Raw genomic sequence first — 19,157 nt, forward strand, 5'->3', positions numbered from 1 at the left:
TTAACCACTAAGCCATTTCTCCAGCCCAGCCATTGGTATTTCTTCCTTTGAGAACTCTCTCATTTCATTAGCTCATTTACTGATTAAATGGCTTGTTTTCTTGGTATTTTATTTTTTTATTGTTCCCTGATGGATATATAGTTGGCAAACTTTTTCTTCCATTCAGCAGGCCATCTCTTCATTTGGATTATTGCTTCTTGTGCTCCTGGACTCCTATCCAAAGAGTCCTTGCCTTTGGCCTTTTTTTTTTTTTTTTTTTTGGTTTTTCGAGGTAGGGTCTCACTCTGGTCCAGGCTGACCTGGAATTAACTCTGTCATCTCAGGGTGACCTTGAACTCATGGCAATCCTCCTACCTCTGCCTCCCAAGTGCTGGGATAAAAGGCGTGTGCCACCACGCCCGGCTCGCCTTTGGCCAATTCTTGAAGTGAGTGATTCTTCATTTTCTTCAGTAGTTTCAGAATTCAAGTCATACATATAAGTCTTTGACTTATTTTGAATTAATTTTTCTTGTGTGTAAGGTGAGAGATAAGGTTCGAGCTTAATTCTTTTACATATAGATATGCAGTTTCCCTTGAACAATTTGTTGAAGAAGCTGCCTTTTTCTTTCCAATATAAGTTTTGGGCACCTTGGTAAAAGACTAGGTGGCTCTAGTAGTGTGGGTTTATTTCTGAGTCTCCTGTTGTTTCCCACTGGTCTACTTTTCTATTGTTGTGCCAGTACCATGCTAGTTTGTAACTGTGACTCTAGTAGAATTGAGATTGAGTACTGAAGTTCCTGAAACATCACTGCTTCTACTTAGAATTGTTCAACACTCCAGGGTCTCTGCTTCCTTTCACCTCTAGGGTTGTTTCTTTCCTAGTTCTGTGAAAAATGTCACAGGATATTGGTGGGGATTATATTGACTCTGTAGATTAATTTCTCTAAAATAGCCAAAATTAATTCTGGCAACCCATAGGTATGAAAGGTCTTTTTATCTTGTAGTGTCTTCTTCAATTTCTTTGTTCTGTGTCTTAAAGTTCTCATTGTACCTTCTTTTTTTTTTAAAATTATTTATTTACTTATTTGAGAGCGACAGACACAGAGAGAAAGACAGATAGAGGGAGAGAGAGAGAATGGGCGCGCCAGGGCTTCCAGCCTCTGCAAACGAACTCCAGACGCGTGCGCCCCTTGTGCATCTGGCTAACATAGGACCTGGGGAACCGAGCCTCGAACTGGGGTCCTTAGGCTTCACAGGCAAGCGCTTAACCGCTAAGCCATCTCTCCAGCCCTCATTGTACCTTCTTGATTAGTTATTCCTAGGGTGTTTAGGGTTTTTTTTTTTTTTTAAGGTATTGGGAATAGGATGTTTTCTGATTTTTGTTTTTTGGCAAACTCATTATTGGTATATAAGAAAACTAGTGATTTTTGTGTTGATTTTTCAATCCTACTACTTTACTGAACATTTATCATATCTATGAGTTTCTGTAAATCTTCAAGGTCTTTTATACTTAGGAATATGATATCTGAAAATAGGGGTAATATGACTTATTTTCATCTTGTACCACTTTTATTTCAGCCTCACTGAAATAAAACTTCCTCCTGATTGACTTCCTCCTGATTTTAGAAGAAATGCTTCCAGCTGGTTGTCATTTAGTATAATGTTGGTTACAGTTTGTCATATACAGCCTTTGTTATGTTAGGGTATGTTTGTTCCCTTATTTGAAATTTTTAAAAGTTTTACTTGAGACACGGGGGGAGGGAGAGAAACACACACACACTGTGAGAGAGAATGGGCATGCCAGAGCCTCCAGCCCTCACAGATACATGTGCCACTTGTGCAACTGGCTTACATGGGACCTGGAGAATTGAACCTGAGTCCTTAGGCTTCACAGACAAGCGGCTTAACCATCTCTCCAGCCCAAGGTATGTTCCTTTTATGTATAGTTTCTTCAGGGATTTTATTATAAAGGGATATTGAAATCTGCACTTACTGAAATGAGCATGTGCTTTCTGTTCTTAAGCCTATCTATGTGCTGCATTGTGTTTAATGAATTTGCATATGTTGAACCATCCATGGAATGAGGCCAATTGGGGCACAGTATATGATCTTTCTAATGTGTTCTTCTATTTTTTTCCTAATATATTCTTTTCAAAAATATTTTATTTGAGAGAGAGAAAGATGGAGAGAGAAAGATGGAGAGAGAGAGAATGGGCGCACCAGGGCCTCTAGCCACTGCAAATGAACTCCACATGACTGCACCACTTTCTGCATGTGGTTTATTTGGTGGGGAAGTGAACCTGGGTCCTTTGCCTTTGTGGGCAAGTGCCTTAACTGCTGAGCCATCTCCCCAGCCCCTCTAATGTGTTCTTGATTTCAGTTTGTAAGAATTTTCTAGGGGCTTTTTATGTCTACATTCATCAGGGAAATTAATCTGCAGTTTTGAGTGTCTTTACCCAGTTTGGATATCAAGGATGATGCAGACTCATAGGAATCACTGTGCAGTATTTGTTCATGGAATGCAAGACATCAGAGTTAGTGATGCTTTAAAGATCTGGTAGAGTTCAGTAGCAAATTCACTTAACCCTGGGCTTTTCTTTGTTGAAGGCTTTTAAGTACTGCTTCAATCTCATTGCTGGTGGATCTATATCCTCTTGACTCAATATTTGTGGAGCCTGTGTGTTCTAGAATTTATCCATTTCTTATTTTTTTTTGTTTTGAAATATAAATCTTAAAAGTATTCCCTAATGACCTGTATTTCATTGGAATCTTATAAACCTTGTGTGGTAGTTTGAATAGATGCCACCCAATAGATTCAGGAGTTTATTAAAACTTCTTGGATTTCCAGACACCTGGCTAGAAGAGGATCTTAGGGCCCACCCCAAAGGGTGTGGTGGTAAATTTGGGATTCCAATCTAAAGATACACAAAGTGCCTGGAGTTCCTGAAGTGTGTGTGTTTGTGGTGTGGCTTTGGGGCTTTTTTTTTTTTTTTTTTTTTTGGCTTAGGGTTTTTCTTTCTCTCTCTGCTTGGACCTGTGAAAGCAGGCCAATTTCTACTGCCATTATGGAACTTCCCCTGGATCTGTAAGCTACAATCAAGTATCTCTTCCTCCATAACTGCCTGATTTGGAAGTTCACCTCAGTGAACCTGAAGCTGTCGACTAGACCTTGTTTTCATCTCTATTCTTTTGTTGTTGTTTTTGAGGTAAGGTCTCTTTCTGGCCCAGACTGACCTAGAATTCACTATGTAGTCTCAGGGTGGCCTCGAACTCAGGGTGATCCTCCTACCTCTGCCTCCAAGAGTGCTGGGATTAAAAGCATGGCACACCCAGCTCTTTGTTTTCATCTCTAGTTGTAATAATTTGCTCTTCTCTTATGGTTAATTTGGCTAGGGGTTTATCAATCTTGCTTATTTGTTCAAAGAATCAACTCTTTCTGTGTGTATGTATTGTTCATGTAGTCTCCTTTGCATTAATTTCTGCCTTGCTCTAATAGCTAAACTGTCCTCTGAGAACTGTCTTGGTTGTATTTCAAAGGTTCCAGTAAGTTCTACTTTAACTTTCATTAGATTCTAGACATTTTTAAATACTTTATACATATGTACATATATATAAAATATATATATATATGTTATATATATATTTTATTGACAACGTCTATACTTATAGACAACAAACCATGGTATATCCCTCCCCTCCCCCACTTTCCCCTTCATAACTATATTCTCCGTCATATCCTCATATCCCCCTCTCTCTCCATTAGTCTCTCTTTAAATTTGATGTTGTCATTTTTTTTCTCCTATTATGAGGTCTTATTAGGTATTGCTAGGCACTGTGAGGTCATGGATATCCAGGCCAATTTCTGTCTAGGCAGTTGTATTTAAGGTGTGGTACTCTTCCTTTGGCTCTTACATTCTTTCTGCTACCTCTTCTACAATGGACCCTGAGCCTTGCAGGGTGTGAGATGTTTCAGTGCTAGACACCCCTCCATCCCTTCTTCTCAGCATTATGTTACCTTCTGGATCATCCCAGTGGTCATCACCATCTGAAAAAAGAAGCTTCTCTAACCAGAAGTGAGTAGCATTAATATATGAACATGAACATTAAGTAAAGTGCTTTCAGGGTAATTTGGTGAGAATAATATATGTATTTATCCAGATAAGGGCAGGCTTTATACCTGTAAGGCTCATGACCTCCCTTGCCATAGACTTTTGATTAGGTTTTCAGTACCAGGCATGTATTTCTCCCATAGAGTGGGCCTTCAGTCCAATTAGAAAGTAGTTGGTTTTCCCCAGAGCAGACATGCCATTATTGCACTCGTTCAGTCATTTGGCCTGTCTGGCCAAACTTGAGGTTTCCAGTGTTCACTGTTCTTATTGCTGATGACTTCCGTCTCCCATGAGACTGCATACAGGGCAGCCTTTTCAGCTTTCAGTTGGCTGGGCTACAGGGAGGAGGTTTTCTATTCAACACCAGCTTGATTTCTCAGTGACTGTAGATTCTAGGCATTTCTCAATCTCTTCTCTGGTTTCCTCAATGACCCATTAATCACAAGATTGTACTATTCAGTTTCCAAGTATTTTGTAGTTGTCTGTAGTTTCTTTAGCTAGTGACTCATTTGTTCCACTATGATCTGATAAAATATGAGAAATTATTTCAATTCTTTTGTATTTGTTAGAATTTTCTTTGTGGGAGCTGGGAAATGGCTCAGCAGATAGGGTACTTGTGCAAGCACGAGGACCTGAGTGTGACCCCCAGCACCTAGTAGGTATGGTCAAGTATGCCTGTAACCCCAGTATTAAGGGAGATGGAAACTAGAGGATCCCTGGGTCTCAAGCTAGCAAGAAACCCCAACAATCTTCAGGTTCAGTAAGAGATCCTGACGTGAGTAAATAAGGTAGAAGAATGATAGAGAATGTCTTCTCTGGCCTGTGTGTGTGTGCCTGGGATGACACATCTGCACACATACATACCAAATCCACACGCATGTGCACACCCAGACACCAAAAAAAAGAAAGAAAAGAAAAGACCTTGCTCCGCAACCTAGAATATGTTCTACCTTCAAAAAAGTCCTATGGGACTCTAAGAAGAATGTGTATCTATATCTGTTGGATGGAATATTCTGTATATACACCAGTTAAATCTGATCTATAGTGTAGTTAATTTTTTAGTTTTTTATGTTGTTGATTATTAGTTTGGATGGCCTACCCAAAGATGAAAGTGGGGAACTGAAGTCACACATTACTATATCAGAACCTATCTGACCTTTTATATAGCCACTAGAAAATGAACATCATTTTAAAGTTAATTTTATTAAATCAGTTGATTTTGGAACACACACCCACACCTGTTATATCTTCTTGATGAATTTTTTCCTTTATTAGTAAGTACTGGCCTTCTTTATTCTAATTCTGATTTAGAGTTTACTTCACTGGATATCAGAATAGCCTCATCAGCTTGTTTTTTGGCTTCCATTTGCTTGGTAGATGCCTAGCCTTTGACTTTTAGTCTGTGGTTCCTTTACCAGTGATGTGTTACTTAGAAACAGCAGATATTCAGGTCTAGTTGTTTAATATAGTAAGCCCGTCTGCCTGGTGAGTTGACACCAATTGCATTTAAGGTTTATTGTTGAGGGGTGCTTCCTAATTTCTGTGGTTTTGCTGCTCATTTTGCTGGCTGGATTATTCTTTCCTTTCTTCTGTATAAGGGTGAGGGTTTGCTGGCTTATGGTGTTACACATGATGGATCTCTCCTAGCTCTCCTTTGTTCATCTCATCCTCTCATGACATTTATTCTTTCCTGTGTTGTTGTGGTTGACTGTCTTTCTCACAGTATCCATTGAGGCATGCTAGGCAGTGCTGGAGTGGTGGTCTGAAATGGCCTGGTCAGATTCTTCTCTGGTCTCAAATGCCCTTGAGTTTCACACATTTTCTGCCCTAATTTCATTGAACAGATTCTATGTGTCTACAATGTTGGTCTCACTCCTCCTTCTGCCCCATATACTCTTGGGTTTTGATTCCTGGTCACGTCCCAGAGTTCTTAGACATTGTGGGTATACTCATTTTTCTTCTTGCTAGTATGAGGGTAGTAGTTCATCAACCTTGTCTTCTATCCCTCATAGGTTTCTACTTGGTCAAGCTTGTTGGTTATGATTTCCCCTGTGTTTTTTTGTTGTTAAGTCTTTAAGTTTTCATTTCCAGTATTTCATTTTTAAAAATATTTATTGCAGAGAGAGAGCGAGTGAGCAAGAGAGGGAGGGTGGGGGTGGGGGGAGAAAGAATAGGCACATGAGGTCCTCCTGCCCCTGCAAACAAACTCCAAACATGTGCCATACTCTGCATCTGGATTTATGAAAGTACTGGGGAACTGAAGCCAAACTATCAAACTTTGTACACAAGCACCTTTAACCACTGAGCCATCTCTCCAGCCCAGCATTTTGGTTTTTTACCTTCAGAAATCTCAAGTCTATAGATGAATTTTGCTTCCAAGTTGTTGACACTCCACTCCAGGACCTAGGCTAAGTCATCTGTTATCTGTACTCTCTTTCAGATTACTGATCATTCTCTCTCTTCACCCAGCATTTTACCTGTCTCGGTATCTTTGGATTCAAGAGTTGGACTTATAATCTTTTCAAGAATCACACTGGCTTGCCTTTCACATTTCCTGCACTTCTATGCTGGGATACACACATATGTAGATTTGTAAAGCTCTTTCAGTTCTTTTAGGAGATCTTCCAGTAGAGCATCATGCCCTTGCAGGCTCAACCCTCAGTACTGCTCAGTGAGGGAAGAGAAGCAGCAACCAGATGAAATTCTGCTTCCCCACGGTGAGGAAGTTGTGCAGCTAGGGCTGGGCTCAGCTTGGCTCTCTTGCTTTTGGTGTACTGCCTGCTTTCTCTCTGCAGTTTTGGGGTATGCTATTACCTTTGTGAACTTTCCAAAGTGTTGAATCTCTTTCTCCATCTGGAATAGTCTATCTTCCTTATTCTCATTTCCCAGATGGCCCAGAGGGTGTGTCTAAACTGCCATTATGCCAAGAAAGCACTACTTATTTTTGTTTAATCTAGATATTTTCTCTCCCAATTAAATAAAAATTCAAGTGGTTTATTTCAAATGATTCTCCTCCAAGTTTTCCAAGAATGTCTAATATAAAGTTAAGTACATAGAAAATAAACACATACTTAAACATAATAAATTTATTCACTAATACTCTGTCATTTGTTCATTTTCTGCTGCTATATCAACACACTTAAAACTGGATAATTTATAAACAGTAGAGATTTACTTGTCATAATTCTGGTGACTGGGAAGTTGTGGTAGGTTGAATGTAGGTCTACCACAAACTCGGATAAAACTTGTGACATGGATCTCTGGCCACCTGACTGGAGAGGTGTCACTGGGGGTGGATCTGAATTCCAGCCAAAGGGTATGCAGAGAGATCTGAGTTCTGGTGGGTTTGTGTGTGTGCTGGTGTTTTGTTTGCTATAGTTTTTCTCTCTGGATGCATGGAATCAGCTTCTTCTGCCACTAATGGAACTTCTTCCTGGATCTGTAGGCTTAAAATAAATCCTTTCCTCCTGAAAACTGTCTGGTTTAGATGTTCATCCCAGCAACATGAAATGTCCACAAGAGAAGTCAGTACCCAGGTGTGACATCAAATCTTCATCACCCCATGGTGGAAGGCCAAGGGCAAGGGGGACATGAGCAAGAGAACTCACTTCTATAACAAGTCTACTTTTGTGGTAACTATCCCACTCCAAGGTAATGACATTAATCTATTCATCGGGGCTTAACCTCTATGACCTAGTCACTTCTTATTACGCTATGCTTCTCAGCTCTTTTTTTCTACTAGGATTCAAGGTTTTAACACATGAACTTTATGAACAGTATATGTCTGTGTGTGTGTGTGTGTGTGTGTGTGTGTACACACACACACATATCATAACACATGTTAATAATGTTCCTAAATATAATACCATAGATATTTTATTTTGTTACTGAAGAGGTAGGTGTCCATATGGATGATTTATAATATCTTTAATTTTGATGAACCCTCTTCCAATCCACTCCTGTCCTCTATTCTCTCCTGTGAGGATACTTTTATAGTATGCTATGCATATTAATATACTATAACCAAAACTTTTTTTTTTCTGGGATGAATCCTTGAATTAAAAACATACCACCATATGTAGAGCAGAAAATCACTGCTACTAAAATGAAATGGATGCTCTAGATATAAAATCAAAATTCTTAATTTTCTTTACCATGCTAACAGTGATCACATGAGGAAAGCCACAATTTTAGGATCAAATCATCACATCAACAACTTGCCTATGGATAATTCAGGTAAAAAATTCATTTCAATCTAATATCCACAGGACCATAGGAGCTACAAATGAAATTTTTTGTACATAATTAAACATTATCTGTAAAGAGCATCTACCTTAGTGGTAGATGCTTAGCACACCCCAGGTCCTGAGGTCTATCCCTTGTATGGCTGAAAGAAAAAAAAAGTATCATCCTTAGTGGTTACACATGAACCAAATCACCTATGTGATATAAAATGTCATATTGTTAGAACAATTAGTAAATGGTTTTCATTTCAAAACTTAATGAGGTATCTGGGAAGATGGCTCAGTGGTTGAACATGCTTGCATGCAGGGCATGTGGGTCTAGGTTCAACTTCCCAGCACCCACATAAAGCCAGATGTACAAATGGACGCATGTATCTGGTGTTCATTAGCAGGAACCAGAAGCCACATAGATACTCCTATCTGTCTGTCTGTCTTGTCTGTCTGTCTGTCTGTCTGTCTGTCTCTGTCTGTCTCTGTCTCTCTCTCTGTCCTAGCAAATTAATTTTTTTAAGTTAATGAAGATGTTTAATAATCTTTTTACAGACACAAGCACCATGAGTCATAAAGATGTTGGTCTGGTCACACACTGACAGATGAGCAACCAAGCAAGCCTCAGGTACAGACAGGATCTGCACCTGACAGAAAATGGGAATTTTAGGCTGTAGAGACAGCTTACTGGCTAAGTGCACATCCAGTGCAAGCCTAAGGGACTTAAGGCCATGAAACTGTCCATTAGAATCTCCAGGACCTCATGTAAACACCTGGGTGTGGCCATAAGGTTAACTTCAAGCCTGCAAAGGGAAGCAGAGACCAGGGAAATAACCTCGGTTTGCAGAAAATAGCAAATGCTATGTAGTAGTTTGAATCTATTAAAGCTTGTAACTTGGATTTCCAGGCACTTAGCTGGAAGAGGTTTTACTCGAGGTCAGATCCTGGGGTGTCCATCTCAAAGGTGTGTTTGCAGTGAATCTGAATTCCAGCCTAGTGTATGCAGACTGAGTTCTGCCTGGGTTCCCTGTTGTTTGGTTGCCACTTACGGCTCTTGCTTTTGGTAGTTCTGGTGGTGGTTTTTCTCTCTGCTTGGATCTATGAAAGGGGGCTAGCTTCTTCCACCATTACTGAACTTCCCCTGGATCTACAAGCCTGAAATAAATAGCATCCACCCATCAATTATATCTGGTTTGGGGGTTCATCTCAGCAGTGTGGAACTTACTAAAACACACCACTATCAATAAGAGACTCCAGTTCAAATATGGATGAGTGGGAAAGCAATAGAGCAAAACATCCAACATTTTGCTCTGGCCGCCACAGGCATGGCGCACTGCAAAGGCACAAACACCACACCACATGGATGGATGGATGGATGGATGGATGGATGGATGGAAGGAAGGAAGGAAGGAAGGAAAGGGAGAGGGGGAGAGAGAGAGAGAGAAAGAAAGGTGTACACGATCATAATGAGGATTTTAATCCTGTGTATCCACAAATTCTAAGTCTCTGTAAGTCAGTGCCCTTTCAGTTTGTTAAGTGCAAAAGAAGCTAGGGGGATGGGGAGAAAGCTTAGTGGTTAAGGCGCTTGCCTGCAAAACCAAAGAACCCTGGTTCGAATCCCCAGAACGTATGTAAGCCAGATGCACAAGGTGGCACACACATCTGGAATTTGTTTGCAGGGGCTGGCATGTCCATTCTCTCTCTCAAATAAATAAATTAAAATTAAATTTTTTTTTAAAAAGAGACATCAGAGCTGGGGATATGGCTTGGCAGTTTAATGGCACTTGCTTGCATCCTGCTGGCTTGAGTTCAATCCTCCCTAGCACTTGCATAAAGTTGGTCACAAAGTGGCACATGTGTCTATAATCCTAATGGGAGGCAAAGCCAGGAGAATCCAGAAACTTGCAGGCTAGGTAGATAGGCACTGGCACAGGGAGCAGAGAAACAGAGATTCTGTCTCAAAAGAAGACTAAAGGAGCTGGGCGTGGTGGCGCACGCCTTTAATCCCAGCACTCGGGAGGCAGAGGTAGGAGGATTGCCATGAGCTCAAGGCCACCCTGAGATGACAAAGTTAATTCCAGGTCAGCCTGGACCACAGTGAGACCCTACCTCGGAAAAAAAAAAAAAAAAAGAAGGCTAAAGGACAGAACAGAGGTTATCTGGCTTCCACTGTGTGTCATGGCATATGCATGCCCATACATATGTATGTACTTACACACGCACGCACACGCACGCACGCACACACATACACACACACACATAAATAAACCTATGTGATTCTTAAAAGGAAGCTAAAATATATAATAATCAGATTTTGAAATATCCATAGCATCTGTATGTGTGTTCATGTGAGGGTACACGTGGGTGCACATGTATAGATCAGAAGACATTCTGAAGTGTCATCCATATTTTTTAAAATATTTTTATTTATTTGCAGGCAGAGAGAGAAGGAAGAGCAACCGAGGTTCAGAGAGAATGGGCATGCTGCAAACACATTCCAGATGCATGTGGCCCTGTGCATCTGCTTTTACGTGGGTACTAGGGAATCAAACTCAGGTTATGAGGCTTTACAGGCAAGTACCTTAGCCTCTGAGCCATCTCTCCAGCCCATCATCCATGTTTTTAAAAACAGGGTCTCTCATGGACCTAGAGCTCACTGACTGGTTAGACTGGTTAGCGAACCCCAGGGATCCTCTTGTCTCTGCCTCTCCCATCACACGCAGAATTTGTTTAAATTTGAGACTGAATTCAGGTTCTCACACTTGAAAACTTTACTGAATCCCAGCACTCATTCCATCTTTTAAAATATATATATATATATATATATATATATACATTATTTATTTATTTATTTATTTGATAGAGGGAATGAGGCAGAGAGAGAGAAAGAGACAGGGAGAAAATGGACACACCAGGGCCTCCAGCCACTGCAAACAAACTCCAGACTCACGTGCCACCTTGTGTGTCTGGCTTACATGGGTCCTGCAGAATCAAACTTGGGTCCTCTGGCTTTGCAGGCAAACACTTAACCACTAAGCCATCTTTCCAGCCCCTCATATAATCTTTATAGAGAAGTTTCTTGAGAAGATTACACTGTTTTGTGATATCTAATTCACTTGTACACAGTATTATATGACCTGTTTTTCTGTTTTTATAACTAATCCTCTCATAAACAATATTAGTCAGAATAAAGCCTGGGTTCAGAATGTGTCTCCATCACTCACTAGCTACTTGTCTCCTGGAATCATTTCTGTAGGCCTCAGAAGTCATCATTCATAAGACAATTATAACCACAACTGTGTGGCAACATTGCTTGGAAAAATCTATCAGGATGTTAAGTATTTGAAACAGTACCTAGCATACTGAATATTCTCAATAAAAATTAGCTGTTATTTTATATCCCAAAAATATCATTACGGAGATTGGTCAAATGAGTGACACATGAGAATCCAGCATCATTCTTCCAGAACATTGAACTACAAAAAAAAAAAAAAAAAAAACAAAACTCAGGTGTGAGACAGACCTGATGAGATTTAAAGTAAAATTCCATCTGTGAACTGGGTCTTGCAACCAACCATGAGTAAAAACTGTGATGATAATTACCAGATGACTCCAAGACAGCTCTGCTCTGCTCCACTAGTTACAAAATACAAACCCTCTCTTTGAACCAACTTATTCTAAAGGTTGTGACATACATTTTCAGTATTCACTCACAGTCCCCAGCACACAACTCCTATAGCCCTTATTTTATAAATGACTAGATTACTACTGGGCAAGGCAGACCTCCAAAGCAGCCTTCATGAAACACAATCTCTCTGACCTGCTCCCTCCTTGCCCGCTCCTTTTCCTCTTGAAGGCAGGCAGGCAGGCCCTCTAGAAATTAGAATTTCCCTTCCTCAAGGCAGTTCACAGAAACAAAAAGTACACTCTAATCTTTCTATCTTTGAGCTGGCCATAGTGAAATGATCTGCCCAATCTTGTCTGGAAGCATTCAGTCAGAAGGTCCCCATATCAGGAGGGAAGGGGAAGGGAAGGGAAGGGGAAGGAGAAGGGGAAGGGAAGATGAAAAGGAAAGGAATGCTGTCTGGAGAGGCCAGGAACACTCTGAAAAGAAAGACCTGCTTAGTCCCTCACAGTTCCCCTCAGTTGCCCATGCCTCCATCATGCCTGTGTAATGAGGTCTCCAGAAAACTGAAATGATGTCATTCAGAGAGCTTCTGGACAACTGGCATGGTGGACTTCAGGAAAGCAAACAGGAACACAGCTTCAGGCCAGGAGAGAGGTGACCCAAACTCCATGGACTTGGAATCCTATGTTTGAGACTCTCAGACCTTGCTCTCTACATGTCTTCGCCTGTGTCTCTCCCTCCCTGAGGTCTGAGGGCTGCTCTAGCAAACTAACTGAGCCTACAGAGGGAGATGTGAGAGCCCCACAATGTATCTGCTCAGGCTGAGGTTCTGAAGGCCCAGACTTGTAACTGGCATCTCCAAGAGTGGTGACCATGTACCCATGTTACTGAGCCCTCTGTTACTGTCCCCAGTAGACAGTACCAGAACTGAACTGGGGTCAAGGCCACCCAGTGGTATCCCTTGCAGAATTGCTTGCTTGCTGGTGAGGGAAACACCATGTGGATTTAGGAATCAGACATGATGTATGGTGTGAGGGTAAAGAAAAAAAAACTCCTGATATATGTACTACATACGACTTCATCTTTCGGTAGTAAAGTCAACTTAGTAAGTTGCACCCTGCATGTCTTGTTAACTAGCAGAGAACAGCACTGAACAAAATAAAATCGGACATTATTACATATGATAGTATCAGACTTCATAACATTCTTGCAGAAGATAAAAATATACATTTATGTCTCAAAGGTATTTGGTCTGTGGTCGCAAAGGTATTTCTCTGTGGCACAGTCAAAACTGCCGGAAGCATTACTATTCTATACCACTACACAACATTTCACTTAACATTTCCTTCCTTTCATAAATTTTATAATTCATATTACTAAAGTATACAAAGGAAGGCAATATAAAATTAGAAGAAATTATATATTTGAAAATGTAGCATAAATACAAAACACTGAATTGTTTTTGAGTCTTATACTCAACTAAAAGGGGAAAAAAGGCCTATTTCTTTCTGACATTTGGAAAACAGAAAATATATAACTTTATTTATCAGATATTCTAATACCAGAGCAAAGGACTGAGGTGGTAAACACAGCGGTCTTGGGGAGTGAACCATTTCCTGTTGTGTCACTTTGCACAGTTCTCTCCCAGTGCACGAAGTCTGAAAAATTAAACCGGAGTATTATATCCAGCAGTAAGACTGCACCTCACAAATAAGTGGCTAAAACGTTTAAACATCTCATTCATGGTTTCAACACAACAAAAATCTCAGTGTATTACATGGAAAAGGATAACCCAATGCTTATTACTTGTCTTCATCCAATCATACCTTGAAGATAAACCAGACAGTGCTTTCTGGAGTACCTCAGGGGTTCTATCCAAGGATGGTGGGATTTCGGGGACATCAGAATCTCCTCTACAATCCAAATCTCCATATCTGTCATCAATATCAGTTTCCTAAAATTAAAGACAAAGGAAAATCACTTTCATTATGTGTATCTATGTGTGTGTTTCTGAGATGAGGTCTCTCCAGGTAGTGTCAAGGCTGGCCTAGAGCTCACTGAGTAGCCAATGCTGGCCTCTAACTCTGACCACCACCCCTCCCACCCCCATCTCAGCCTCCAGAGTGTTGGGATTAGAGGTGTACACCACCATTCCCAATGCAAAATATTTTTAAAGCACATACTTGCCAATCTTTTTGTTTACTGTTTGTTTCATCTATTTATTGCTCAGTGTGCTAAAATTGAGTTTTATAATCTGAAACAAAGAAACAGCTATTGGACTAGGGGTGTGGTTCAGTAGTAAAGTGTTTGCCAAGCATGTTAGAAGTTCTGGGTTCAATCCTAGTGAGAAATAAATTTTTAGAAACAACTTATATTGCATACCAAACATCACTATAACTATTTGTTGAGAGAGTTTATTTTTGTTAAAATTCTAATATAGGGACTGGAGAGATGGCTTAGTGGTTAAGGCATTTGCCTACAAAGCCAAAGGATCCAGGTTCTATTCCCCAGGACCCACATTAGGCAGATGCACAAGGGGCACATGCATCTGGAGTTTGTTTGCAGTGGCTGGAGGTCCTGGCATGTCCACTCTTTCTCTCTCTGTCTCTCTTCTCTCTCTCTGCTTGAAAATGAATAAATTATATTTAAAAATTCTAATATAAGGATTAATTCAAACAAAACACATATGAGCAGCTCAGATTATTTTTAAATTGGAAATTTATTGAAATAATGAAATACTATCTTTGCAACTTAAATGGAAGAATAGGATGTTATTTTTGTGTAGTTTCTAATCAGCTGTTTAAATTTCTTTTTTAAAATATTTTTTTATTTTTATTTATTTGACAGAGAAGGAGAGTGAGTGAATGTGTATGGGCAAGCCAGGGCCATCAGCCACTGCAAATGACCTCCAGATACATGCGCCCCCTTGTGCATCTGGTTAACGTGGGTCCTGGGGAATAGAACCTGGATCCTTCAGCTTTGTAGGCAAATGCTTTAACCACTAAGCCATCCCCCCAGCCCAAATTTCTTGTTTTAATTGACAATTCAAGCATTGGCAATAAGACTAGCTCATATAAGCATACCAACATGAATATTAATTTCTATCATTTTTATTAGAACTTCAAAAAACAACCCCAATGAACTAGTCAAATGGTATCCTAGGCTGGAGAGATGGCTTAGTGGTAAAGTGCCTGTGAAGCTTAAGGACTCAGGTTCAATTCCCCAGATGCCACGTAGGTCAGATACACATGGTGGTGCATGTGTCTAGAGTTGGTTTGCAGTGGATAGAAAGAGGCCCTGGCACATCCATTCTCAGTCTCTCATAAACAAAAATATTTTTAAGTGGATATCAAAATTTCTACTTTTCTGACAGAGATACAATTATCAAAAATATTAGTTTTAGCTCTCATATTTCTTTTAAGTTATTTAAAATCCAAACTGGCTTTTAAGAGTATGTACACAAGAATAGCATATTTATATTGTGGGCTGCAGGAGCATGAGGACTTTGTGACAAAGAGTGTCAGTATGGATTTTTCAGGACCCATAAACCCCTCTGAACTGTTTCTTCCTCCCAACCATAAAGCATTTAGTTATAGTGTGCCAGACTTAACAAATGAGTTGTTACTATGATTAAATCAGGTCTTCAAATTCTTCATTAAGTGGCTTACCAAATAACATTCTAATTTTAGATAGCAAACAGCAAAAATAAAACTTCAGTTACCAACTATAATTGTTTTATTTAACAATTAAATAAATGTGGCACTATGCTAAAAATGACAAATGAAACAGACACGGTCCCATAACAGCAGAACAATGGTGATTGGCTGCAATAAATAGACAACAAAACAAAGGGTGGTGGAGTGGAGGTGGAAATGGTGGCCAATGGAAGTGGCTCTCTAAGGCCACATCACAATGCCACAAGAGCACAAGACTAGGAGTCAGGACCTGCCTGTATTTGTTCTACTTCTACCCTAATGAGCACCGTGAAAAACCCCAAGGAAATGAAGGCTGTGATTTCCACATTTGAAGAGAGAAGCTCTGGAGTGAAATTCAAATTGTGCTCTTAGAAATGATAACTTACTCTGTAAACCCTTTCTTAGTACACTTAACAGTAACAGGGATGTGTCTAAACCTCACCTCTCACCTTCTGCACAGCTATCCTGCTCTTGATTACAACATTTAAACTGCTAATTTCTACTTCATTTATTTCTTAAGACCTGGGTTCAATTCCCCATTTCCTACATACAGCCAGATGCACAAAATAGTACATGCACCTGGGGTTCATTTGCAGCAGCTAGAGGTCCTGGCATTACCATATTCATATTCTTGCTCTCTCTCTCTTCCCCCCAAATAAATATTTTAATAAAAATATAATTCAATAGAAAGGACTACAAAAAATAAAGAGAATTTTGGCCATATTCACACCACATGTTAAAAATAAAAATCAACCACAGGAACTTCCATAAAATCTCTAGGATCTTGGGTTAGTTCCCAAAGACTTTCCTTAAGTATGTCAACGAAAAAATGATCTATACAAAAATAAAAACAACAAAACTAGCATTTTGTATTTTCAAAAGACTGTTCAGGGACTGAGAAGGCTACCTAGGAGAAATATTTGTCAATCATATTTGGTAATGGTCTTACATCTAAAACACAGAAAGGACTCAAAACTCAGTAATACAACACACAGCCCAATTAAAAAACATGGGCAAATATTTTAACAGATTCCGGATAAGATGGTGGCGTAGGAACCACACCAAAGCAGCCTAGGGGGGAAAAGACCAAAAAAAACTCAGCAAAATACACACTTTTACTAAAAAGTGAGGTGTATAAGAAATTGAAGCAGCAGTGGAGAAGTAGAAGAGATCCAGAGCATCCAGAGTCCACACAGGCCGGCAAAAGCAGCCCCAGCAGCTCCGCCAACCACAGCAGCAGTGGCGCACCAGAAAGCCACCAAGCTCGGCTCCAGCTGCAGGAAGAGCCAGGTGCAGGAGCTTCGCCTCACACCGCGCTCTCCGCAACTCAGGAAACGTGAAGGGAGAGCGGCAGTGAGCAGCGGAGGAGCAGACCATGAGGTAGAACACAGTGGAGCAGCAAGAGAACCAGAGCAGCTGCAGCTCCCTCCCCTCCCCCACTGCCTGAGCCCAACTCCAGCCAACAAGCAGCGGTCCTGGGACCCGGCCACGCCAACTTGGGCCTACAGTGGGACCCAAGCAGGAACAGAGTCCGGGAGCAACATCAGCGGCTCCAGCAGCAGCAGATCCAGTAGCGGCAGCAGAGGTAGACCCAGCAGCAGCAGCAGCAGAGGCAGCAGCAGCGGTGGACCCAGCAGCAGCAGCTTCAGCAGCAGCAGCAGCGACAGACCCAGCAGCGGCAGCTTTAGCACCAGCAGTTCCAGCAGCAGGGGTGCTGATATGCAAGGCCACAGTTGCCAGGCTCGGTCTGCCTCACAGGAAAAGCCAGTGCCCAGCTCCAGAAATCAGAACAACAGCCCGATGACCCAGGCAGCAACTTGACTGAGACCAAAATCATCCAAGGTAACTGGGATAGCACCAGGGAAGGGTCTCACTTGGTTACAAGCTAACTTGGATCCCTCAACAGACCAGAAATCTTAACCTCTTTGTTGATAGAGGATCTAGTCGTTATAATAACTACTCTTGCATACATACTTGGGGCTGTTTCTGATTGAATGTGTACAGTGTTTAGTTAAATTTTAGAATCTACCTGGTATTTTATTCCACTCCTACTTGAATACTCTCATAGCAGGGAAACTCAACCCCTAGGAGCACCTTTGTAGATACTCTGAGAGTCTTAAGAGCCACACCTAACACCTTAAGCTCCTACCCTGAAAATATATAACATCAAATCAATTGATACAGCTAAGAATACCCAGCTAGCTAGAAAATCCAAGCATTACCTTAATCCAAGATGCAAAATATATATACATTATAACACAAGAAACACTAAAAAGCAAGATGATATAAATCCACCTAAAAGTATTAATGCATCAGAAATGACCTCCAGTGAGAACGAGTTTGAGGAAATGCCTAATATTTCAAAAGAATGATTGTAAATATGTTCAAAGAGGTCAAAGAACAAATCAAAGAAATCAAAGAGGAAATCAAAGAAGATGCAGGACACCAATTTCATGAAATAAAGAAGGCAATACAAGACATAAATAAGGAAATAGAAATAATAAAGAAAAACCAGTCAGAATTACTAGCAATGAAGAACACAGTTAATGAAATAAAAAACTCTGTAAAAAATCTCACCAATAGAATGGATGAAGGAGAGGACAGAATATCTAAGCTAGAAGACCAGGTGGCAGATCTAATACAGTCCAACAAAAAGAAAGACAAACTTATAGAAAAGTGTGAGTGGGAATTTCAAGATATTCGGGACACTATGAAAAGATCCAATATAAGAATTCAGGGCATAGTAGAAGGAGAAGAATTCCACTCCAAAGGCATAGTAGGCGTCTTCAACAAAATCATAGAAGAAAATTTTCCCCAAATTGGGAAAGAGGTGCCAATGAAGATACAGGAAGCCTTTAGAACCCCAGCCAGACAAAACCTGGAAAGAACCTCTCCTTGCCATATTATAATCAAACTTCCAAACACACACACCAAAGAAAAAATATTGAAAGCAGTTAGAGAGAAAAATCAAGTTACCTAAAAATTAAGCCCATCAGGATTCCAGCAGATTATTCAACACAAACTTTAAAATCCAGAAGGGCTTGGAGTGATATATTCCAAGTTCTAAAAGATAACAACTGTCAACCAAGATTACTTTATCCTGCAAAGCTATCCATTCAAATAGACGGAGAAATAAGGACATTCTATGACAAAAGCAGGTTAAAGGAGTATTTGAAGACAAAACCAGCTCTACAGAAAATACTTGATAGAATCCTCCATGCTGAAGAAAAGGAAAAGCACACATATAAGGAACCTAAAAAAACAAGCAATACTCAAATACTAGTTAACACAAGAGAGCACAGGTAGAACTGGAACCACAAAAAAAAGAAAAAAAAATGGCAGGGCTGGAGAGATGGCTTAGCGGTTAAGCGCTTGCCTGTGAAGCCTAAGGACCCTGGTTCGAGGCTCGGTTCCCCAGGTCCCACGTTAGCCAGATGCACAAGGGGGCGCATGTGTCTGGAGTTCGTTTGCAGAGGCTGGAAGCCCTGGTGCGCCCATTCTCTCTCTCTCCCTC

General features: G+C 40.5%; 1 protein-coding gene across 1 annotated transcript in view; it reads right to left on the reverse strand.

The window, feature by feature from the left end:
• Cds1 (CDP-diacylglycerol synthase 1) overlaps positions 1-19,157 on the reverse strand; it is an 84,298-nt gene that overhangs the window by 51,909 nt on the left and 13,232 nt on the right. Inside the window, exon 2 of the mRNA XM_045144464.1 lies at positions 13,775-13,902. Within this exon, the coding sequence (XP_045000399.1) occupies positions 13,775-13,902 (128 nt within the window). The remainder of the gene's footprint in view (positions 1-13,774; positions 13,903-19,157) is intronic.

This window comes from Jaculus jaculus, chromosome 2 (assembly GCF_020740685.1).
Source record: "Jaculus jaculus isolate mJacJac1 chromosome 2, mJacJac1.mat.Y.cur, whole genome shotgun sequence".
NCBI lineage: Eukaryota > Metazoa > Chordata > Mammalia > Rodentia > Dipodidae > Jaculus > Jaculus jaculus.